This window comes from Mirounga angustirostris, unplaced genomic scaffold (genome assembly GCF_029215605.1).
Source record: "Mirounga angustirostris isolate CCGP_5_RB_7025 unplaced genomic scaffold, mMirAng1.0.hap1 SCAF_2, whole genome shotgun sequence".
Lineage (NCBI taxonomy): Eukaryota > Metazoa > Chordata > Mammalia > Carnivora > Phocidae > Mirounga > Mirounga angustirostris.
Genome location: NW_026991710.1, coordinates 165,070,957 through 165,096,211, shown reverse-complemented (window position 1 = coordinate 165,096,211; position 25,255 = coordinate 165,070,957). Strand labels below are relative to the sequence as shown.

The window sequence follows — 25,255 nt, the reverse complement described above, 5'->3', positions numbered from 1 at the left end:
TCACCTAATCTATACCCCATGCTCACGGATGGGAATGATTTACTTATCCAGCAGCATCAGCTATTCAACTAGAGAGCCAGCTTCCTGGATCATTTCTTATATCCTATGAATATTTATGGAGGATTCAAAGATGAAAAAAGCAACCAGTTCCAGAAGCACAGCAGAGATAAAGTACAGGCTAAGTTCAAAAGTAGACAGAGAGAGAGGGTGGCCTTTTGGACTGAGCTGAAGGAAGCTGAAACCTTAGAAGTCATTTTGGAGAAGTTGGTACTGATACTATCCCCTGAAGAGAATGTGTGTATCTCTACTTCACCCTCGGCTAGCATGCTTCCCTAATCAGGTTTCTCCACTCAGCCTGAGTGTTGAGTAACCTTAAGCATATATCCCTAAAAGTAACATTGTCCTTAATAACCCACAGTTTGCAGGTTACAAAAATTGCCTCTACTTCATATTTAAAACTAAATGAATACGAATATTAGCTATGCATATATTTTGCATGTATCTATTTGGATTTAATCTAAAAATAAAGTACTTTTTATTTTATTTTTTTTAATTTTTTATTGTTATGTTAATCCCCATACATTACATCATTAGTTTTAGATGTAGTATTCCATGATTCATTGTTCAAAACACCCAGTGCTCCATGCAGAACATGCCGTCTTTAATACCCATCACCAGGCTAACCCATCCTCCCACCCCCTCCCCCCTAGAACCCTCAGTTTGTTTTTCAGAGTCCATCATCTCTCATGGTTCGTCTACCCCTCCGATTTCCCCCCCTTCATTCTTCCCCTCCTGCTACCTTCTTCTTCTTCTTCTTTTTTTTTTTTAACATATATTGCATTATTTGTTTCAGAGGTACAGATCTGAGATTCAACAGTCTTGCACAATTCACAGCGCTTACCAGAGCACATACCCTCCCCAGTGTCTATCACCCAGTCAGCCCATCCCTCCCACCACACCCCCCACTCCAGCAACCCTCAGTTTGTTTCCTGAGATTAAGAATTCCTCATATCAGTGAGGTCATATGATACATGTCTTTATCTGATTGACTTATTTCGCTCAGCATAATACCCTCCAGTTCTATCCACATCATTGCAAATGGCAAGATCTCATTCCTTTTGATGGCTGCATAATATTCCATTGTATACATATACCACTTCTTCTTTATCCATTCATCTGTCAATGGACATCTTGGCTCTTTCCACAATTTGGCTATTGTGGACATTGCTGCTATAAACATCGGGGTGCACGTACCCCTTTGGATCCCTACTTTTGTATCTTTGAGGTAAATACCCAGTAGTGCAATTGCTGGATCAGATGGTAGCTCTATTTTCAACTTTTTGAGGAACCTCCATACTGTTTTCCAGAGTGGCTGCACCAGCTTGCATTCCCACCAACAGTGTAGGAGGGTTCCCCTTTCTCCGCATCCCCACCAACATCTGTCATTTCCTGACTTGTTAATTTTAGCCATTCTGACTGGTGTGAGGTGGTATCTCATTGAGGTTTTGATTTGGATTTCCCTGATGCCAAGCGATGTTGAGTACTTTTTCATGTGTCTGTTGGCCATTTGGATGTCTTCTTTGGAAAAATGTCTGTTCATGTCTTCTGCCCATTTCTTGATTGGATTCTTTGTTCTTTGGGTGTTGAGTTTGATGAGTTCTTTATAGATTTTGGATACTAGCCCTTTATCTGATAAGACATTTGCAAATATCATCTCCCACTCTGTCGGTTGTCTTTTGGTTTTGTTGACTGTTTCTTTTGCTGTGCAAAAGCTTTTTATCTTGATGAAGTCCCAATAGTTCATTTTTGCCCTTGCTTCCCTTGCCTTTGGCGATGTTTCTAGGAAAAAGTTGCTGCGGCTGAGGTCGAAGAGATTGCTGCCTGTGTTCTCCTTTAGGATTTGGATGGACTCCTGTCTCACATTGAGGTCTTTCAACCATTTGGAGTCTATTTTTGTGTGTGGTGTAAGGAAATGGTCCAGTTTCATTCTTCTGCATGTGGCTCTCCAATTTTCCCAGCATCATTTGTTGAAGAGACTGTCTTTTTTCCATTGGACATTCTTTCCTGCTTTGTCAAAGATGAGTTGACCATAGAGTTGAGGGTCCATTTCTGGGCTCTCTATTCTGTTCCATTGATCTAAGTGTCTGTTTTTGTGCCAGTACCATACTGTCTTGATGATGACAGCTTTGTAATAGAGCTGGAAGTCTGGAATTGTGATGCCACCAGCTTTGCTTTTCTTTTTCAACATTCCTCTGGCTATTCGGGGTCTTTTTTGGTTCCAGACAAATTTTAGGATTATTTGTTCCATTTCTTTGAAAAAAGTGGATGGTATTTTGATGGGGATTGCATTGAATGTGTAGATTGCTCTAGGCAGCATTGACATCTTCACAATATTTGTTCTTCCAATCCATGAGCATGGAATGTTTTTCCATTTCTTTGTGTCTTCTTCAATTTCTTTCATGAGTATTTTATAGTTTTCTGAGTACAGATTATTTGCCTCTTTGGTTAGATTTATTCCTAGGTATCTTATGGTTTTGGGTGCAATTGTAAATGGGATCAACTCCTTAATTTCTCTTTCTTCTGTCTTGTTGTTGGTGTATAGGAATGCCACTGACTTCTGTGCATTGATTTTATATCCTGCCACTTTCAAAAAATAGAAATGGAAGGAAAACTTCCAAACTCATTTTATGAGGCCACCATTACCTTGATCCCAAAACCAGACAAAGACCCCATCAAAAAGGAGAATTACAGACCAATATCCCTGATGAACATGGATGCAAAAATTCTCACCAAAATACTAGCCAATAGGATCCAACAGTACATTAAAAGGATTATTCACTACACCAAGTGGGATGTATCCCTGGGCTGCAAGGTTGGTTCAAAATCCGCAAATCAATCAACGTGATACCGTACATTAACAAAAGAAAGAACAAGAATCATATGATCCTCTCAATAGATGCAGAAAAAGCATTTGGCAAAGTACAGCATCCTTTCTTGATCAAAACTCTTCAGAGTATAGACATAGAGGGTACATACCTCAATATCATAAAAGCCATCTATGAAAAACCTACAGTGAATATCATTCTCAATGGGGACAAACTGAGAGCTTTCCCCCTAAGGTCAGGAATGCGGCAGGGATGTCCACTATCACCACTGCTATTCAACATAGTATTGGAAGTCCTAGCCACAGCAATCAGACAACAAAAAGAAATCAAAGGCATCCAAATCGGCAAAGAAGAAGTCAAACTCTCACTCTTTGCAGATAATATGATACTGTATGTGGAAAACCCAAAAGACTCCACCCCAAAACTGCTAGAACTCATACAGGAATTCAGAAATAAAGTACTTTTTATTAACTGCCACTTGGAAACTGTTAAATCTGAAGGTCCAATGCTATTTTGAGTTAGCTCTATAAAACCACAAAGCAACTCTAGAACTCCTTGAGTTCTTCTAAGACAGATGGAGCTCCTTTGCTCCATCATGTTAGGTACTCCCAACCGTTGAATCAAGAGAATCCAGGGTGCCAAATGCTAAGGCAAGAAGGTTCTCCAATCCCTACAAGTTTAAAGACCATTTCCTTATACCACTGCTTCTCATATTAAGCTATGAAGTTGGTGGGCAGAGGATGATTGCAAATAAAGAAAAGGTTTTAGGCTAGATAAGACTTTGCAAATCAATGTTAGAAAATCTTTAGGTTAATTTAGTCCCTGGGGGAACAGAGGCCAACCCAGAGCCTGAATTATTTAAATGTATCATCCATAATTGTTCATTTAACTACGGCTTGACCACAAATTGCATACTTCATTGTTGCCATGCAGACACAGCCAAAAGGGAGTGCATGAGAGAGTATATAAATGATTTCTATTGAAGAATTTTTAGGACAAGGGTGCCATTAGCAGCTAATGAAGGTGACGCTTCTTCACCTTCACCTAAAATTTGCAACTGCAAGTGTGCTCCACAGACCAAGAGCATCAACATCACGTGGCAGTTTATTGGAGATGCAAATCTCAGATCCCACCCTGGACCACTAGATGAGGCTCAACATTTAGGAGAGTTTCAGGTGACTGGTATGCAAATTAAATTTGGAAAGCACTGGATTAGAATCAACGGTTCTCATCCCACCTGAACACTTATGGACTCTAGGCCCCACCCAAGCCAATTAAATCAGAATCCCTGGGGCTGGAGCTGAGCAATGGCAGGCTTTAAAGCTTTGCAGGTGCTTCTAGTGTGCAGCCAGGGTTAGGAATGATCAGATTGGAGGGACAGCACCTGGCATGAACCTCATTTTACTTCCATCTTATGTATTATATTTTTATGTTTCATTTGTATTTTTATGTTTCATTTGTTCAAATCTATGTACTGGCACCATGTTCTACATTAGCATACAACACTAGTCCTCATGAGCTTGAAATCTAGAATGGAAATACTTTTTTTTAATGGAAATACTTTTTGTTAACTCACAGGACTATTTTATTAAGTTGCATTAATTCTACAGAAGCCTATTTATTCAAAAAATCATAAGAGGCAGCAGATAGAAAATAATAGGTTTTGAAATAAAATCAAACTAGATTTAACTCAGGATAGGATGACTTTCTGCAGTGAAAATATTTCCTAAAGTAAAATGGGGCTAATGGTTCAATCTCGCTATCTCTGTTGTGCCTGCTTGATAAAAGTTAGTTCCCAGAATCCTGACCACAGAAAAAATGAAGACCGGAACCAAGATTTCCTAACTCTTAAGTCATGTTTTTCCATGTCCCACGCTGACATCAGTTATGCCAAATTGACAGAGCCTGCCCTCACACAGACCAGGAACATAGTAAGCATGAGACAAGGGAGTGTGTGGGAAGACTAAGTCAGAAAAGCTCACTTGCTGGTCATGAAACATTCATGTATCTGGTCACAAGTTTGTGGTGACTACAGCAATCTAAGATTCTTTCAAAGCGATCCAGGATGGATTGTAGAATGCTAGGAAGTAGAGAGAAGAGCCAGAGAGGTAGCTTAAGGAAGAAAGGTGTATGAGTAATAAAGGATTTGGGATTACTGAGCCGGAAGAGGAGAAGCTGAAGCATTAGTTAATAACACTTGAGACACATAGAGGATTACAGAATTTAGACTGATGGCCAGCTGTTTTTCCAAAGCTGCTAAAAAGGAAAAACAGACTGAGCCTGAATGGTAGGCCTTTAGAAGACAAGAAACTTAAGGGAGCTGATGCATGATGTTAAGACACGTTTACTGCCCCTGGAGTGGGTAGCTGAGGAAGGTTTGAACCCAGTGGTAAAAGGGAGAACATTTAAACCATGCTAGATAATGGGACTTAAGAGTTAAATGGAATCTTGCTGGAAACAGAGATGGGTATGATGGTAACTCAGGATTCTGTGAATTTCTAGGGATAACTCATTCTCCATGCTAGGCACAGGATGAAACAACATTTTTTAAGGCAAAACTCTTGAATATTAAATCATCAAGATTAGGCAGATGTATGGACATTTTTCTTTCTGACTCTATATTTTGACTAAAAATGATCTCCCCTTTGTGTTAAGAAAGATCAAGTAAAATGTTCACGTATATGCCACAGTTAGTTCTTGCCTCCCCCGTCCAGCAGCATGCTTGATATATGAGTTTTACTAACTGAAAATGAAAGGTCCAGGTATTAAGATTTCATCAGCTCTGTTGACTGAAAAGCAAAACGAAGCTGATAATCATTAGCACTTTACACTAATCAAGATATAATTACAGCGGGAATTCCTGAGTACACCTTTAACTCCAGTCTCCTGCTTCTCAGTTATGAAATATCAACAGGTGGTGTAGAGCAACAATCATGCCTACAAATGACTGAGGACTCTCCCAGAGACCTCCATATCTCTCAGCTCTGAGGACTGCACTCAGAACTCCCAGACCACATCTTTAGCCAGTATCACCAACAGTAAGAATGGCTGCAATTCGTGGTACCTCAAAGTGGTCAAAATCCTCTTAAAAACCTAGATGGATTCATAATGACAGCAATAGGACTCAACAATGTGTGCATTCAGCAGACAATTAGCAGGAAATCCTACACAAGAGAAGCAGTTTCTCTGATGGCTGAGAGTAAAGTAGGAAAACACAAAATTTAATCTTTTCTAGCTTTCAGATAAATAAATTGATTTGGCATCAATGTCATATGACAATTTATATAGCAAAATAACCTACTGAGAAATTAAATAATTGTCTTATGTTCCCATAGACCCACTTCATAAAAATGAAAGGTGTTTTCCATTGCATTCCAAAATGGGGGTTAAGCCTTGAAGTCTGGCTTTCCCCACCCCCAGGACAGAATAAACAGATGCACTTATTCTGAGCTACCTAAAGAGCAAAGGAATCTGAGTGTCAAAGAAGGGTGTGCTTTCTGATAACAGGAAAGGAATTGTCTTATTAGGGGCTGGGGAAAAAGAGGGTTGCAAGTATGGGTAGAGACCTGGGCATCTTAAAAACAGTATGTCTAAGGTGGCAGGACATCCCCCAGAAATGTACATAATGGAGCCTTGGCCTTCTTTTTTTATTTTATTTTATTTATTTATTTGACAGAGAGAGACACAGCGAGAGAGGGAACACAAGCAGGGGGAGTGGGAGAGGGAGAAGCAGGCTTCCCACTGAGCAGGGAGCCCAATGCGGGGCTCGATCCCAGGACCCTGGGATCATGACCTGATCTGAAGGCAGACGGTTAACGACTGAGCCACCCAGGTGCCCTGAGCCTTGGTCTTCTTTTTCATAGCCTCACTTGACACAAAGGGGATGAAACCATCAGTGGAAGTCTCTGACATGAAGGAATATGTCAACCTATGAGGGAGACAGCTAAGTTGAGATCCACTTCTGAGGAAGCCCTGGGGCTTCACCCACAGCCTGTGGACCAGCACACAACAGCATCCTGGGTGACCCTAAAGTAGCCAGAGCCCACAGGCTGGGAGACTTCCCTGAGGGTGCCCTTATGCCTCTAGGCCTTTGTGTGGCCCTAGGGAGGGAGGAGAGCATACCCCAAAGAATGACCAAGACTATCCTTCTAACCCATCTTCAGGGCTAGAGGACAGGAGTAATTTACACTGATTTTCAAAATACAAAGAAATATGATATTTATTGTACTCAAGTACTATCCAGTAATTTATACTTATTGTATCTGATTATTAAGGAAACCAACCTGAGTGTTACACAAGACTTTTGAGGCTGCCACTTAAAATATGCAGATATTTCAAAGGATAGAGTACAGTCTGGGACATTTACTACCAATTATTTTAGGTAGAATGCTTACTTTACAAGTGCCTTCTCAATTTCATAGGCTAGACAGTTTTCGGGTTCTTATCTTCAATGGTTGATTTAAGAGTTGTTGCCAGAAAATCTCTCACTCAGAGTTTTTTTCTGAATAGTAATGCATTCTGTGTATGGATTCCACTCCCTGACCACATCTCCTATTGTCAGTTTCAGCGTAAGCACAGGAAACTGACAATTTTATTGTTCTACTCTATTCCTTCATAAAAATGTGTTAAAGAACACTTTCTGGAATAAAGGTATAACCACATCATAAAAGGTGCTGAAATCATCAACTGTCTTATACCACTATTTGATCCTCCAAAAAAGAAAAGTGAGTTTATGCTATTTAAAAGGATTTGTGAAAATCACCTAGGCAGTAGTCTCATTGTTAAAATCTTTAATTCCATTCAATCTTTGATCTCTTGTTTCTCTGGTCATCAAATATAAAATAAAAAGACAGTAGCCTTGATCTAATCATTTCTCCAAGCCTCTTGTGATCCAGTGTTCAAAAGTAGTGTCCAAAAGAAGTTAGCTGGCCTCGCGTTGCTTATTTATTTAAACCCCATTTGCTGAATGATAGTCAGCGGCCTGATTCATTTGTTTTCTCTTGACAGTGTGACATCCTGGAAAGATTACTGCAAAACAAAAGAAGTCTCTTTGCCATCAACCCGTTATATCACCCTGGGCAAATGGCTTTACCTCTCTAGGCCTGTTTCCTCATCGGGAAAATGAGATGGTTGAAACAATGATTGGTAAGCACCTTTCAGCTCTGCAATTCTATGAATCTATTACTTGTAGTTGTAAGCATTAGAAAAGCCAAAGATATCATCGGAACAAATGCATTGATCTAAAGATGACATCTTAGAACATGCCAGCTTTTCTAACTTAAAAGAAAACGCACTGCTATGAAGATCTGCCTATTTGACAAAGTATTGTTTGCGTCTATTAAAACAAGTATCTAGACAAGCTATGCTGGCAAACCAAATAACCTGATTCAGATAATAGAACTGCTGCAGCGTATGAAATCTTATATGCAAATAGGAAGTGCTGATTGAACCTGGAGTGCATATATTATTTTAAAATTTGAATTTATGTAACTTACAAACAGATCTAGAACACCCTGATCTTTATTCATTCAACAGAGAACTCAAATAAGCAATTCTGTGTCTGGCATAGAAATTTATAGAAAAGTTCCAAAGCTCTGTCTGTCTCATTTTCTGCAGGAAATAAGAAAGGTAAGAAGAGAAACAAGACTGCAGAAGAAGGATATATGATAAACACACTTACACACAAGACAAGCAGAGTGGACGAGATCATTGCTTATCTGTTCCTTTTCCCATATTATTCACTGCTCCTTTTCCCATATTGTTCACTGTTCCTTTTCCCATATTGTTCACTGTTCCTACAAATACTTGATTTAAAGTTTATAAATATATCTTTGTGGCTTTGTTCCTTCCGATCATTTTAGTGAGAGCCTTAGAGTCTGAACTATGCTGTTCATTAGGTGAGCAAAAATCTGTAGATCAATTCTGAAGCATTATTTGTCACCATGTCGAAATGAAGAAAAGATCCTAAAATGTGCAGTCAGAGGCCCTGGGTTCAAGTTCCAGTTATGCTATTTTACTGCATAACATCAGGCAAGTCACTTTACCCTGCTGTCTTAATTCCCCCACAGGTAAAGTAGAGAGAATGATACTTCAGACTTTGTGCTTTTTATGAAGATCAAGTGAAACAATGAATGTGATGTTTCTGATAGAATGTCTTTAACATTATCAGTTATGATCACTTATTTTATTATTAGTTTAGATTCTGCCCTCTCGGGCGCCTGGGTGGCTCAGTTGGTTAAGCGACTGCCTTCGGCTCAGGTCATGATCCCGGGGTCCTGGGATCGAGTCCCGCGTCGGGCTCCCTGCTCAGCAGGGAGTCTGCTTCTCCCTCTCCCACTCCCTCTGCTTGTGTTCCCTCTCTCGCTGTGTCTCTCTCTGTCAAATAAATAAATAAAATCTTTAAAAAAAAAAAAAAAAAAAGATTCTGCCCTCTCAACTATGGTTTTACCATACCCTAGGATCTTTAAAATGTTATATATCTTTATTCATTTTTGAGTGATGAACAGACTTTTTGAAATGTTTTTATAGGTGTAATGAATATAACTTTTGATATAGTCAATTCCTGTTATTCACAGGTAATTATGTTCCTTACAAAGTCTCCAAAGAACACTGAATAAGCAAATACCAAACCATTGCTCCTTAGGGGAAATTCAAGCTTAGGTTCCTGTGAACTTATGTCACATCTTGGTCAATTGATCAATATAGAACCTTGTTTTATGTGTGCTTCTGTTTAAAGACACCTTATTTAATATATATTTTTGATTCATTAACATTTAACTCCAAGTCATCAACATATAACTCATGCCTAAACTAAGCTAAGCTAACTGGGAGTTGTATGTAAGTGATGAACCACTGAATTCTACTCCTGAAACCAATATTGCCCTGTATGTTAGCTAACTGGAATTTAAATAAAAATTTGAAAAATTAATAAATAAACTAAGCTAAGCTAAATGCACATATTTTTTGCCATAAGTTCACACAGGCATAACTGGATTGTAAAATGGAGTCTGACCTCAGAGCTTTTGCTTATACTCTACATTACTCTGTATTTCACCTATTTTACCAGGAGAAAAAAAGTTTCCTTAAATCAAGGAAGCAGACAAGACAGGCATGACATTTTCTGTAAAGCTGGGAAACCACTGCCTTTGATCATAAATCAGAAATTTAAATAACCAATTCATTCAAAAATAAAGCTATAGGTATTTAAATGCCTATCATTATTCTCAATTATGCTTCCTATTTTCACTCATCTAACAAATATTTATTGAATGCCTACTACGTGCCAGGAAGTGTTCTACGTGCATTCATCAACAGAGTCATGATGCTATAATGCCTATGGAGCATACTTCGGAAGCGTTTGCTATCAATCTTCTACTGTTGTTAAGACACACACACATTACAGCAACTTCAAACTCTTAAGGGTCAAAAATGAAAGAAAGGTTACTGCCAAGTTTGATGCCATTTCCTGTCAAGCCAATGATGTCTGAGAATCACATAAAAGAGAGTGCTCAATATCCATTTTTGCTAAGAATGATAGATGTATTCATAAAAGCTTATATGTGAAACAGTAACTTTAAGGGGCGATGAATCAACCAGGATAGATTAGGCTCTCCTGCAATAACAAACAACCCCAAAGTGTCACAATAAAGGCATCTTTCTTGTTCTTGCATAGTCTAATGTAGATTGAATGGCCCTCCTCTGTCTTGTAGCCTGGTCTTAAAGTAATGCACATTACATCTACACATAATCAATTCAAAGTCTGGGGAATGTAGGAAGCAAATGGATTTTGGATGAGGAACTTGTCTGCCACAAACACAAATTAATTTTCTTGTTAATCCTAAATACAAAACCTAATGTTCAGATTATGGATAATCTCAAAATTTCACTTTGATTAATGGGAGACAATGGGGAATACCTGTAGTTTACAGCCTTTTTCCTATGCTTCAGATTTTGACTACATAATTCATATTCTCTTCAAAAAAATTTTTAAAGAATAGCTAAATGATGTCTTCTTTAGCATTTTGAGTAAGAACACAGCCTCGTTCTTATTTCAGTTATCTTGTTTGTATGGGTTTATCACGAGAAAAGGGGGAAAAAACACTAGCTAGCAAGCATAATCTCAGGGCCTGTGGCTTTTGTCATGTGCCATCAGTTAAAAGAAGTTGGCCAAATACATGTGCACTCAGAATTTCAGAATGGGAACTCCTTTGGAAACAAGATCTTTGCAGATGTAATTAGTTAAACTGAGATCAGGTCATACTGAATGAGGGCGGGCCTGAAATCTAGTGACTGGTGTCTTTACAATAAGAGGAAGGACACAGAGACATACAGGGAAGACGGGCATGTGGCAGTGGAAACAGAGATTGGAGCATAAAGGTTAGAATGCCAAGGGACGCCAACAGCCACCAGAAGGCAGGAGGAGGCAAGGAAAGATTCTTCCTTAGAGCCTTCAGAGGGACCATGGCCCTGCCCACAACTCAGTCTCTGACTTTCAGCCTCCAGAACTATGAGAGAATAAATTTCTGTTCTTTTAAGCCACCCAGTTTATGCTAATTTGTTGCAGCAGCCCCGGGAAACTAATATAGATTGGATCATAGATTTCAACTAAGAATTAAAAATCACGAGTTATAAGCATACTAAGGCTTTGGCAAAATATGAGTAATATTCATCTGCTTAGTCTTTATAAATGTCTTAGAATTTTAGACCTAGTGGAGACATTGGCTATCACTCAAGTCTTACAGCTTCTCTGGAGAACTTTCTTGCTCTTAACAAGGGGAAGGATTCCCCTCATTCTCAATTCTTGGGGTACCTCCCCAAGGTACATCTCTCAAACTTTCCTCTGCCCTCAGTCACATCTATCTGCTGATCCCTGTCCCACCTGGTACCTCCCCCTGCTCCTCATAGGTGTGCAGAGCCCAGGAAAATGCTTGCCTTTTATATACAAACCCACACCAGCACCATTCTCTCTCTCCTGCCTCTTCCTTGAGATCATTAACAGGATCAGAGGTCAGCAAATCTTTCATGTAAAGGACCATGTAGCAAATAGTTTAGGCTTTGTGGACCATTTGGTTCCTGTCACAGCTATTCAGCTCTGCCACTGTAGCCCAAAATCAGTCTTGATGGAACATAAATGAATGTGTATGGTTGTGTTCCAGTAAAACTTTATTTATGGACTGAAATATGAATTTTATATATTTTTCTGGTGTCACAAAATATTCTTTTGATTTTTTTAAACCATTTACAAACATAAAAACCATTTTCGGCTTGCAGATCAGGTCAGATGCATGCAGCAGGTCAGATTTGGTCCTCAGGCCAAAGTCTGCTAATCCTTAATCTATATCCGTGGTACTCCACTGGAGTCAGATTTTCCCCCTAGGAAGCATTGGGCTATGTCTCTTAGAGACATTTTTTTATTGTCACAACTAGTGGGGCTCTTCTGGAATCTAGTGGGTAGAGGCCAGGGATGTTGCTAAACATCCTGTGGTGCACAGAACAACCCCTCCCCCAATGGAGAATGTCGAGACTCCTGAGACGAGAAACCTAGATTAAGGATTCCTTGGAGAAATTGAGACCCTTCCCTAATAATCCCCATTGGTTAGACGGTTATTAAGACCTCACTTAAATGGCTCTCCTCATAAATACTTTTCAGAACATTCCAACCACAATTACTTTAACCTATTCAATATCCTATTGTATTTGTAGACCTTCCCAGCATGTGGTTTATTGTATTCCTGTGTCTGTGTTCCCTCCTACTCCATGGGGAGCCTCCAGAGGGCAAGGGGTGTCTCATTCACCTTTGTGTTTCCAGGACACAGGATGGTTGTTGAGAGGGACTAAGCTAAGAAAATAATGAAATAAACCTCCATGTTATGAATTCTCTTATGGCAGCTACCAGATGAGGGAATTTCAACTTTGATGGAGAAATGACTTCTATCCCTTGGGGTGGACATTTTCTATCTGAGAATGCCAGCTTCGCTGGGTGAGTCAGTCACCAACAGAGGGCCCCATGCTCGATGCAGTCTGAACTACCTATGGCCAGAAAGCCTGGTGGGACTGGAGCTGGCTGAGCCTCCACTTAGTGAGAAGCTCCATTTAGAGGCAGCTAGGACTTCCTGCGGCCACTCCTGGAGGCAACAGTGACACATCTTAAGCATCGGTTGAGCTCCGTGTTAGAAGCTACACTGCCTTCCATGAGGCAGGGGCAATTGAGAGGCCACAGACAATAATGGATTTGGCAGAATCACCCAGCCCTGACTTTCCTCTGTCCTGCTCCCATATGACATACCTGATGCCCCCTGGATTCCCAACTCAGCTTCCTTCTCCATCTCCTGATCTTTACCCAGAGATCTTCCCAGCTCACAGTTCATATCTGTCCCCACCCCAGCACCTTGCACTGGCTTCCTCCTAAGACTGCTGTGCTTCCTCCTAAGACTGCTGGTATCAGCTAGTCTGCACCCTGGATGGCTGGGCCAACACCTTTATTAATAGCTCCCTGCCTGGCACACATCCAGAGCCCCCAGCACACAATCCAAAGCCTCAGCGGCCAGCCTTTTGAGCATTCAGGCTGTTTCTCTCATCTTCCAACTTAACCCCTGTTCAAATCTGATCTCCTGCTTATTTCTCTTAGCTCTTCCCCTTTCCCCCTTATCTACCCAGTCACAATGGATTAATGTTTTGTTTGGCAGATTTCTGTGGCTGTTTTGATTCTTCTTTTTCCCCAGGTTTCTGTGACCGTGTACCCTGGCCCATACTTCTATGCTTGCACTAGTCCTCAAGCAGGGTCTGAATACCAGATTACATTTTTCTGTCTCTCTCTGTCATGGAGAAGAACATGACAGGCAAGCCTGTGTACAGGAATGTGGCAGAATTCAGAATAAGTGTGGAGACATGGTTCCTCTGTGAAGAGTGCTTAAAGACTTATGGGTGAGGTAAACTCACCCATAAGGGAAGCAGCCATGGACAATAGACAATAAGATATTTTAAGTGCAAAATATATGGCACAGCATTGAGAGAAGAGTAAATAAAAATAGCTCTGTTTCCTGAGTGGACAGAGCTAAGATTTATTGAGCACTGTGATAAGCACTTTGCATTTATCAACCAGCTCATATAATCATCATGGAAAACCCTTACTAGAAGTCATAGCATTATACCCACCGTACAGATGGGGAAAAGGAGGCTGAGGCAAGTGAAGTCCTCTGCTAACAAAGGGAGAGGCCCACATATGTCTCCCTTTAAAGCCAGTGCCATATGCCTTGAGATTTCCAGCAGCCATGACACACTTAGGAGACTGCGTGGAGATAATGCTTGGAAGATGAAGCTATGGAGACCCACAGGAGGAAGAGGGAAGGGCTTCTGGGCTATAGTACAGTGGCAGGGAAGGAGCAGCGGGCTGGTGGTACAGGAGACCTGTCTGGAGAAGGCGTGTGGAGCAGATAGAGGAAATAATGTGGGAGGCCCAGAAGAGCTCACCTGCACAAGCTCCTGCATGCTAGGAGAAGGAATTCACCTTGCTATCGATGGAAATAGACCAGAGGTCTAGTAATAAGTTGTATTTGGGGACTAAGACCCCGATCTGAAGATAGACCTTTTGTCCTTCAGGTAAGTCCCTGTCCAGAGTGACGTCAGTGTTGTCTACACTGCATTCGAGCTTCCCTGAGGTAGATATGTGGAATGCATATCAAGGACCGCCTTGTTTGGCCAAGTATTTTCTTAGGTCTGTGTCTGTCTTGAGGCTGCTATAACAAATTACCACATATCTAATGGCTTTAAATAGCGCAATTTTATTTTATTATCATTCCAGAGGTCAGAAATCTTAATTCCATATGCAATCTTAACTCCTCCTGTGTAATACCTATTCATAGACTCTGGGGATCAGGACTGGGACATCCTTGGAAACCACTATCTGGTCTCCTGCAGGCAGTGATCTTGCCCTCAGGGCTGGGTCAGTGGCAGACCTGCAGCCCTCCAGCACACACCCTTGTGAGCCACCCAGGCAGCCACTTGGGAAAAGCCACAGTGAAGTGCCCAGGATCCCAGAATGAAGCCATCATACAGCGCACGTCCTCAAGGCTCTGTCTGGTTCCTCATCCTCCTCACTCTGTTGGAAGTGCTCACCTTCACCCACAGACTCAGCTTCTTGTGAGGGGCATCCAGGGCCAAATCCCAGTCCTCAGGGATTTGGAATTAATTAAGCAGAATTCGAGCAGCAGCAGCCTGACCTCTGAGGTTCGGCATCAGCTTCTAGCCCCTTATCACTTTGTGTTTCAATTCTGCTAACCGAGCTGCTTCTGCATTCCCGAGATCTGTACCCTCTTGGTTGTCTGGTTCCTTCTTTTATCATTGAAGATCTTGAGTTCTAGTCTTGAAAATGATTCACTATTGCATTTACTTGCCAATTATCAGTTCCAGATCCAGGGTGCTACCCCCCAGCTTAGTGACCGGGTCTCTCTCCTCCTGACAGGTCTCCTTCATGCCCAGGGCCCTTTTGTCCCCTCAGCCCAGCAGCCATCCCCTGACCCCCCATGCCCACTAGCACTGCCTAACTCCAGTGGGCAGCTCCAGTGCTAGGCCCTGCCTGCCTTGGTCATGGAACTCGTCCCAGACAGTCTTGTCTCCAAGGAGACACACACGATGTCCCTTTTTGCTGTTCCCAAGGTAGTATTTGAACAACCCCGTGTTAACCAGGAAGTCAGAGTCTTTGATAGAAAGGAGTTAGGCTGTCCCCCCACCCCATCAACTTATTTACCACATGCTCACCTGTGAATAACCTTCTACTTTCCAAAGCTTTTTAAATCTATCATTTGCTCCATAAAAGGGCCAATGAGGTAACAGCATCTGGAGTTAGAATGAAATGACAGATGAGACAAGTGAAGTTGGAAAGGATGATGGATCTCCCAAAGATCACACAGCACCGTAGGCCAAGCTGGGGCCTGGGCTCCTGTCTCCTGACTCCCAGGCTATCATTCTCGCTGCCTATCAGGTTAGGGGGTCAAGCCTGCAGGTAGCATTGGGCGGAGAATCGGGGTGGAAAGACTTTAAATGTCATCTAGGCTGATGTCTCTGGATGGAATCCCCTCAAGAAATGCCCTGCCAAGTATCAACCAGCTTCTGCTTCAGCAACACCCCGCCCCCTCGGCCACACATCCCACCCGAGTCTGCTCTCAGCTCCAGGGCCTGCTACTCTGGAGGGACGGCTTACACAGCAGCATACCTGAGCAGGGCGCTGCTCTCTCCAGCATCTTGATCCAGTTGGTTGGCTTTCCTTCTGGTTTCATTACAGAAATCTAATATCTCTGAAACTTAGTAATCATTTTCTTATCTTGACTTCAGATCTAACTCCTTAATTTTCTACCCACTCATTGGGTACATCTGTTGCATCCAAGCACACACTCACACACTCCCTTACATGCACTCACACTCACACATGCATACACGTTCTCACATATTCTCACACACACTCACATACTCTCACATTCTCACACACTTACACTTACGCATGCACACTCACACTCTCACATTTACACATGCATACACACTCATATATTCTCTCACACACTCTCATATTCTCACACACTCACACGCACACAAACACACTCACATATTCTCATAATGCTCTCGCACACTCACATGCACACACATACACACACCCTCACACACACTCCCACATATTCTTACACACTTTCTCTGACACTCACACATGCATACACATATATTCTCTCACACACTCACATATTCTCACACACTCCTTTACACATATACATTCACATAGTCTTACATACTCTCACACCCACGCACACATAAACACACACTTTTGTGTATTCTCACAATGTTCTCTCACACTCACACATGCACACACATGCACACATGCTCACCTATTCTCACACACTCCCACTCACACACACTCATATATTTTTACATACTCTTTCACACTCACACACACACATACACACACATACCATGAATCTCTTTTTTCCCATAACAGCCTTCCAAAGATTTGCCCCTGAGCAATCTTTTCCATGCTCAACCACCTCTGCTTCTTTTATTCTCCCCCTGAAGAGAGGATTGTCATGCCTTTCACTGTTCCAACCTCTGGACTATACCTCCTCTAAATCCTTCTCATGGTGTGGCAACCCCGGCCAGCCTCCAATCTGGGCTAGACCTCCATGCTGAGGTCTGCTGACCCTTCGAGAATACAGTGGGCTGAGAATTCTCCTCAAGCTTTCATCATGAACGAGAACAGAGATTCTGAAGCACACTAAACAACAAGAATGGGAGCTGGTATTCGTGCCAGCAGCTCTGTCAAGCATTTCAGAAATCCTAGCAAACACATTCCCATCTGGAGAAGACAACTCTAACTGCAATAATTCTGCGAGATATCCAGTTGATGCTTGATCAAAGCACATCTTGAGTAGGTGGAAAGGTAATGATTCACAGACACCAGTTGCTCACCCTCATCCGACAGAGTAGCTGGGGGAAGCACTGAGTTGTGCTTCAATTATCCCTACCCAGAAATCACTACGGTTCAAGAGCCTGCGATTCTGGGAGGGGTAGCTTGCACGGCACACCTGAGCAGGGGACTTGCTTCTCTCTAGCATCTTAATCCAGTCAGTTTGGGTTTTATATGTTCTTTTTTTTCCCCTTTTGCTTTCATTACGGAAATAATTTCAAGCCAAGCTGGTTGATTAGGCAGAGCTGTTCCTAGATGTGCATAGGGCAGCCACAGCTTAGAGGGTGACGTCCTTCAAGAATGGTCACTGGGCTTGGCCTCAGGCAGCAAGGAAGGATGGCAGGCCATCCTGACTCTATTCAGGGAGCTGGAGAGATTGAACTTAGTAGCTCAGGAAGCCCATGGCCTAGGTGTTCTTTTCTCGTGCCTCTTGGTCCTTATCCTTACTTATATCATGTGAATTTGTGTTTGAGATCAAGCTTCAACCTATATCCTCAGTCTGGTCACCAGGTTCCTGATTTGTTCCTTACACTTGACTTCTATCCCAGTCCTCTTGTCTTAAATTATGGTGCCCTGTCACACTCTAACAGCCTTTACTTTCACCAGCCTGCAGCCAGGGCCCTGCTACCACCTAGCAGACTTTCCCAATGCCAGTACCCAGCTTGTTCTCTGCAGGATCTCTGTCCCTAGACTCTCATTGCTAGGTACCATTCTCCCATTAAGCCTTCAAATCGTATCCTCTGCCACACCTCCCAATGCCTACCCTCTGCTTATCCTTGTACCTAATGACTCACCTGGCCCTAGCAGGACACACTGCTTCCTCTGGCCCCTGCCAGCAGCTGGGTTAACACCAACCCAAGCCCAGGGAACAATTTAGCTCCCAGACCCTCTAATTCTGTCTGGTGTTGCTATCCTCCAAGACCCTTTCGGGTCCAAGCAGCTTTAAAGAGAACGGATGAGAGCCTAAGCTCCAGAAGGGGAATGTGCAGCCTGGGCACTGTGAGTTAGATGAGGAAGGGAGATTCTGGCATAAAGCAGCTGAAATCTGTTTCCCCAGCTCAAGATACAAGCTGATAGAGCTACTTACTTCCCACCCCACCCCCATCCCCTTCTGGCCTAACTGGCACCGTGACTTTGGTCACACTGAGGACTGGGCCAGCTCTGTGGACATCAAGACAAAGTCATGAAGTAAAGGTTGCAGTTTAAGTGCTCTTGATTTTTCCTTTGGAATATACTGATGGGAACTAACAAATTACCCCCAAGTTATATTTACCAGCTTGTGGGGTATTTGAATTCAGGAAAACAAACTGGTGCTTGGTTATCTGGAGGATATATTTAAATTCACAAAGAACCATTTGTGCCATGTGGTGATTTTTTTTTACAGAAATAATAACTCTCCCCTTTGCTAATTGACATGATAAACAAAGATAGAGCTTCCCCTCTTCCATCACTACATCCAAAATTAAATTTAACAGCAATTCTCTGCTTAGGCAGAAAGAACAAATGGGCTAGTTACTCATTCGTGGAAAACAGGTAAAAATTTTCCAGTGACTATTTCTTTGAGGTGTCTATTTTAGGAAATTTGGTGGGGAGTAGGTTACAAGGTGAATATCCAACCTTTTAGAGAGCAAGAATCAGGAGTTACAACCGAGTGACTGCTTATAAAATGCTAGCACACGGAGTGTGCCCAGGAAAAAGCTGAGCTAAGCTCCAGATTTCAGGTGTTTTGCAACCCTGTCCTATATCTGAATATCATAGTCACCTTTACAAAAACAATACCCTTTAGTTAAACTGAGTAGAAAAATACAGTGGGAAGATTACTTGCTATTCTCTAGGTGAAAGAAGATATTTTTCCTAAGGAAAACACTGGTGAGAATAAAAGCCAAGTATTGTTTTAGGCTCTCTCCAATCTCCAAAATACCATTTAAAAAATAATTATGCCCACGATTTATGCACGATTCATTAGACAGATAAAATGCACTGCTAAATTTTAATTGCATTGGAAGAGTAGACATCATGAAATATACCCCAACTTCTTGGGATTATAACCCAGCCTGGCAACATCTTCATCATAATTTAAACTTTTTCCAAATAGTCTAACTCGATTCAATTATAACAGTATTTTAGTTTCATAATTGGATAGACTTATGAAGAATTATTTTAGTTAAGCAATTACAGGGTCAAATGATCTTTTATCAATATTTAAGCTTTTTGTTGTGAAAGTTAACAGGCTTGAATTACAGACAACAACAGGAATTGTCACCTCAGGGGCGGGGGTGGGGAATAAAAAACACCTTAGTTGTCTGCAAAGGAAACTGTTTTTGTTTTTTTTTAAGATTTTATTTATTTATTTGAGAGAGCGAGATGAGAGAGAGTACATGAGAGGGGGGAGGGGCAGAGGGAGAAGCAGACTCCCTGCCGAGCACGGAGCCCGATGCGGGACTTGATCCCGGGACTCCAGGATCATGACCTGAGCTGAAGGCAGTTGCTTAACCAACTGAGCCACCCAGGCGCCCAAGGAAACTGTTTTTAAAGACCACAGTTTTCCTCGTGCCCACCCTCACCAAGATAAGGGCAGGATGATAGCCTGCATTACACAAGCGCAGGCAGTGAATCGACCCACTAGACACAAAACACCACCTGTTACCCATACGGATTACACACTGAAGCTACAGAAGAACAGCATTCATTATATAATAGGTACAGTATCTTACATAAGATATAATAAATATGATAGACAACATCTTGCAGGATGCAAACAGCCTTGCAGAAGATGCCAGCTGCTGAATTACTAATCTGACGGAGCCAGGGTGAGAGAATGAGCACCTGCAATTGTATTTAATAGTCTTAGGACAGCAAGGTCTGCCGGGCTACCTGCCCACCCCTTTAGGTTTCGAAGGACATCTACTTTTAGACTCTATTCAGGCAGCCTCTTCTGAAGAGGGAGCACAATTAACAGGACAGGCGCAGCGCTCCGACTTCAGGGTCTCCTGTGGTCATTGTTCACACACATACCTGTGGTCTTTAGTGGGGTTTTCTCTCCTAGCAACAGTTTTAACCTTTTGGCATGGATTTTGCCTTGATAATGTGAGTCAGCCACCACTGCCGAGGTAAAGGACATGTTACAGAGTGTACAGCACTTATTCTTATCCACCATATCAGCGTCACTTCCCTACAAGGAAGAAAGAAAAAAAAATAACATTAGAGGGAACCCCGAGTCCTAAAATTTATTTTTTCCCATTCCCTTCTGTTGAAAATAAGATATACCATAGACTTTTTTTTATTATGTTATGTTAATCACCATACATTACATCATTGTTTTTGATGTAGTGTTCCATTATTCATTGTTTGTGTATGACACCCAGTGCTCCATGCAGTACATGCTTTCTCATTGAAATGTCTGGTTTTTGCTCTGCAACCTTTTTTTTCTTCATGACAATCATCATCAAAACATTTTTAGTTACGGACTTCAACCTACATTTATTTAGTGCCTACTAGTGCCAGACACAGGGAATACAGGACACATGTACAAATGTGAGCTACCCAAGGAAAACAGGGTCCACGATGAGGTGAGAGCACATTGCGTCTGTCACCATGAGGGAGACAGTCTCTAATTGTAACCATTACACTCATTTAAGTAAGTAAAATATCAGAGTTCAGATGGCCTGAATTATTTAGCAGAAATTATCATTTGGCATTCAGCTCTGTCTTTCACCAATTTTAGCCTCACCAGGATACATGGCCACATATTCAAGATTTTCTTTTTTAAGATTTCTTTAATGACTTGAACATTTTTCTTAATTAACTGGAGTATATATCATAAAGTTAAGATGACCATGCTGGCTGAATTTTCTAGGAGAGTTTGTATAATTTTCTTTTCTTTGGGAACAGTGATCAGTTAAACCCAGCACAAAATACTTAAATTCAGCTTGATTTTTATTCTTTTGTAAGACAATGAAAGTGAAGCATGAATCAGAAAAAAATAAATCCTTTGTTAGATCATGTGACCTGGCTATTGTGCACAAAGACCATCAATTACCTATATCATACAAGGGGAAGATTAATCCATGGGCTCCCTTCCTGCTAGTTAGAAATTGAGGGTAAGGCAGACTCTCAGATAAGGAGTTAATCTATTCCTTAATGGGACAGCAATCATGAAGCATCTTTCTATTAAAGAGCAGCCTTGGATGAGGACCTGGCTCTATAATAGCCCCTTCTCTTATTCTAAGCAGGCCCAAAGAGTGCAATTTAAAATGGCATGAGCAGAAGGATGAAGGTGGGGATAGGATGGAAAAAAGGGAATTATGTATTTTCTGCAAAATAATAAGATGTCCAGACTGCTGGAGAGAGTGTTGTCTTGCAAATTATGTGGCAGTTAGAAACATAACTCATTTCTCTTTAAGGCATTCATTTGTAATATTTCTCTCATAATTAATGTTCATCTTTGGGAGGAATATTATCATCACTGTGTGTGGGGGGGTACCCACTGCCATTTATTCTCTTGACCTTAGATTATTAAATCTTAGTCTACCTCCCTGACCCCTTCATCACAGCTAATGGGTGAGATTTGAGGAAATGTAGTGCCAGGGGTTGGGGATCATTGAGAGGAAATGGACCCTATATAAAGAAGAGAAGCTCCTCCCAGAGGTTTTTTCCTGGACAGAGACAAATATTTAGGGCAGGACACCTGGTTAAGGCATGAGGCTATGTCTACTGAGTCATCCTTACTGATGATATTTAAAGCTTTGAGTTCCTTTGAGTTTTCCCTTCACCCTCAGAAATAAATTAATTAATTAATTAACTAAATCACTAATTATTTCACACCTTTGTGCTGTATACTATGGGAACTAACTAGACCAAGCCGGACAGGGAAGAGTTGGCGTTTCTTCACCTACCTCTCGAACCATACTTAGGAGATGCCACAGAACCCATGGAGAGAGTTAGAGCCCAGAGATAACAGGAAATTACAAATCAGGGAGTTACTGAAGTGTCTGAGCCTAGTAAATGAGGAGTGGATACCTCATGAGGGCTGAAAGACCCAAACTGGTACTTTCCATTATATTTTAAGGGATATTGATCTTACATTAAAAAAAAAGAAAAGAAAAGAAAAAGAAGGTTGTTAAGGTGAAAGTGGATGCTTGAATTACTCATTTTTCACCTTATTATGCATACTTTAAGCCAAACCATATAATTTTTCTTAAAATTAGTAGTAAGGTCATAAGCCAAAGCTTATGATCTATACTCTACACCTATTTACAATCTGTGCATCTCTTCTGCACTTCTAGCAAAAGTACCAGCCAAACTTCTCCCTGGAGCTCTAAGATGTAGACATTTCTACAGAAAGGCTGGAAGCCCAACACAGGGACTGGTATCAGTATATGAAGTATACTCAGAAATAGTTTCTAGGGCAAAGAATTGCCTTTAAACTGGTTAATGATCAATTGATTTAGGATACTCATTTATTCAACACATTTTTAAGGACCTGCCAAATATGTTAGATGCTGTGTTAGATGAGTATGACTCTGTTCTCTGTTATTAAGGAGGTTGGGAGCTGGAGAATTGGAGAGGGCATCAGAAATTAAAGGAAAATAGTATAATCAAGAAAACAAAAAGATGGAAAAACATTCCATGCTCATGGATTGGAAGAATAAACATTGTTAAAATGTCTATGCTATCCAGAGCGATCTATACCTTCAATGCCATCCCAATCAAAATTCCAATGACATTTTTCAAAGTGCTGGAACAAACAATCCTAAAATTTGTATGGAACCAGAAAAGACCCTGAATTGCCAAGGAAATGTTGAAAAAGGAAAACAAAGCTGGGAGCATCATGTTGCCCGATTTCAAACTATATTACAAAGCTGTGATCACCAGGACAGCATGGTACTGGCACAAAAACAGACATATAGACCAATGGAATAGAAGAGAGAGCCCAGATATGGACCCTCAACTCTATGGTCAAATAATCTTTGACAAAGCAGGAAAAAATATGCAATGGAAAAAAGACAGTCTCTTCAATAAATGGTGCTGGGAAAATTGGACAGCCACATGCAGAAGAATGAAACTCGACCATTCTCTAACACCATTCACGAAGATAAACTCAAAGTGGATGAAAGACCTCAATGTAAGATGAATCCATCAAAATCCTAGAGGAGAACATAGGCAGTAACCTCTTTGACATTGGCCACAGCAACTTCTTTCAAGATACATCTCCAAAAGCTAGTGAAACAAAAGCAAAAATGAACTTTTGGGACTTCATCAAGATAAAAAGCTTCTGCACAGCAAAGGAAACCGTCAACAAAACAAAGAGGCAACCCACAGAATGGGAGAAGATATTTGCAAATGACACTACAGATAAAGGGTTGGTATCCAAGATCTATAAAGAACTTCTCAAACTCAACACCCAAAAAACAAATAATCAAGTCAAAAAATGGGCAGAAGACATGAAAAGACATTTCTCTGAAGACATACAAATGGCTAACAGACACATGAAAAAATGTTCATCATCATTAGCCATCAGGGAAATTCAAATCAAAACCACATTGAGATACCACCTTACACCAGTTAGAATGGCAAAAATGGACAGGGAAAGAAACAACAAATGTTGGAGAAGTTGTGGAGAAAAGGGAACCCTTTTACACTGTTGGTGGGAATGCAAGTTGGTACAGCCACTTTGCAAAACAGTGTGGAGTTTCCTCAAAAATTTAAAAATAGAGCTACCCTATGACCCAGCAATTGCACTACTGGGTATTTACCCCTAGACACAGATGTAGTGAAAAGAAGGGCCATATGCACCCCAATGTTCATAGCAGCAATGTCCGCAATAGCCAAACTGTGGAAAGAGCCGAGATGCCCTTCAACAGATGAATGGATAAAGAAGATGTGGTCCATATACACAATGGAATATGACTCAGCCATTAGAAAGGATGAATACCCAACTTTTGCATCAACATGGATGGGACTGGAGGAGATTATGCTAAGTGAAATGAAGTCAAGCAGAGAAAGTCAATTATCATATCGTTTCACTTATTTGTGGAACCTAAGGAATAGCATGGAGGACTTTAGGAAAAGGAAGGGAAAGATGAGAGGGGGAAATTGGAGGGAAAGATGAACCATGAGAGACTATGGACTCTGAGAAACAAACAGGATTTTAGAGGGGAGGGGGTTGGGGGGATGAGGTAGCCCAGTGATGGGTATTAAGGAGGGCACGTACTGCATGGAGCACTGGGTGTTATACAAAAACAATGGATCGTGGATCACCACATCAAAAACTAATGATGTATTGTATGGTGACTAACATAACATAATAAAATTAAAAAAAAAAAAAGAAAACATAGTCTTCTATTGGACTCACACTCTCCCAATCATAAAATTTAAAAAACCATTAAAGTAGGGTGCCTGGGTGGCTCAGTTGGTTAAGCGACTGCCTTCGGCTCAGGTCATGATCCTGGAGCCCCTGGATCGAGTCCCGCATCAGGCTCCCTGCTCAGCAGGGAGCCTGCTTCTCCCTCTGACCCTCCCCCCTCTCATGTGCTCTCTCTCATTCTCTGTCTCAAATAAATAAATAAAATCTTTAAAAAAAATAAAAATAAAAAAATAAAAAACCATTAATGTAAATTAAGCCTATTTGTGTGGATTTTCATCTCCAAGCATTTCTCATGCCTTCCTTATCACTTCTTGTCTAACCCTGTCTTTCTAGAATTGGTTCAGTTTAACCATCACTTCCTTGAGATTAAGCTTTTTCTGCCTCCCTCTACAAAATTGAACATTGACCTTAGGTTCTCTATGTGTCCTGTACATCTTTTATAATAGAACACTGAATTATTGCATGTGTCTGTTTTCATGTTTGGTCCCCTCACAAGCCTACAAAACTCCTTAAGATCAAGGAAATCATCTCACTGGTATTGAAGCCCCAGCACCTGGC

General features: G+C 41.2%; 1 protein-coding gene across 1 annotated transcript in view; it reads right to left on the bottom strand.

Moving 5' to 3' along the window:
* ZMAT4 (zinc finger matrin-type 4) overlaps positions 1–25,255 on the bottom strand; it is a 357,602-nt gene that overhangs the window by 144,556 nt on the left and 187,791 nt on the right. The window contains exon 4 of the mRNA XM_064583810.1: positions 20,347–20,503. Within this exon, the coding sequence (XP_064439880.1) occupies positions 20,347–20,503 (157 nt within the window). The remainder of the gene's footprint in view (positions 1–20,346; positions 20,504–25,255) is intronic.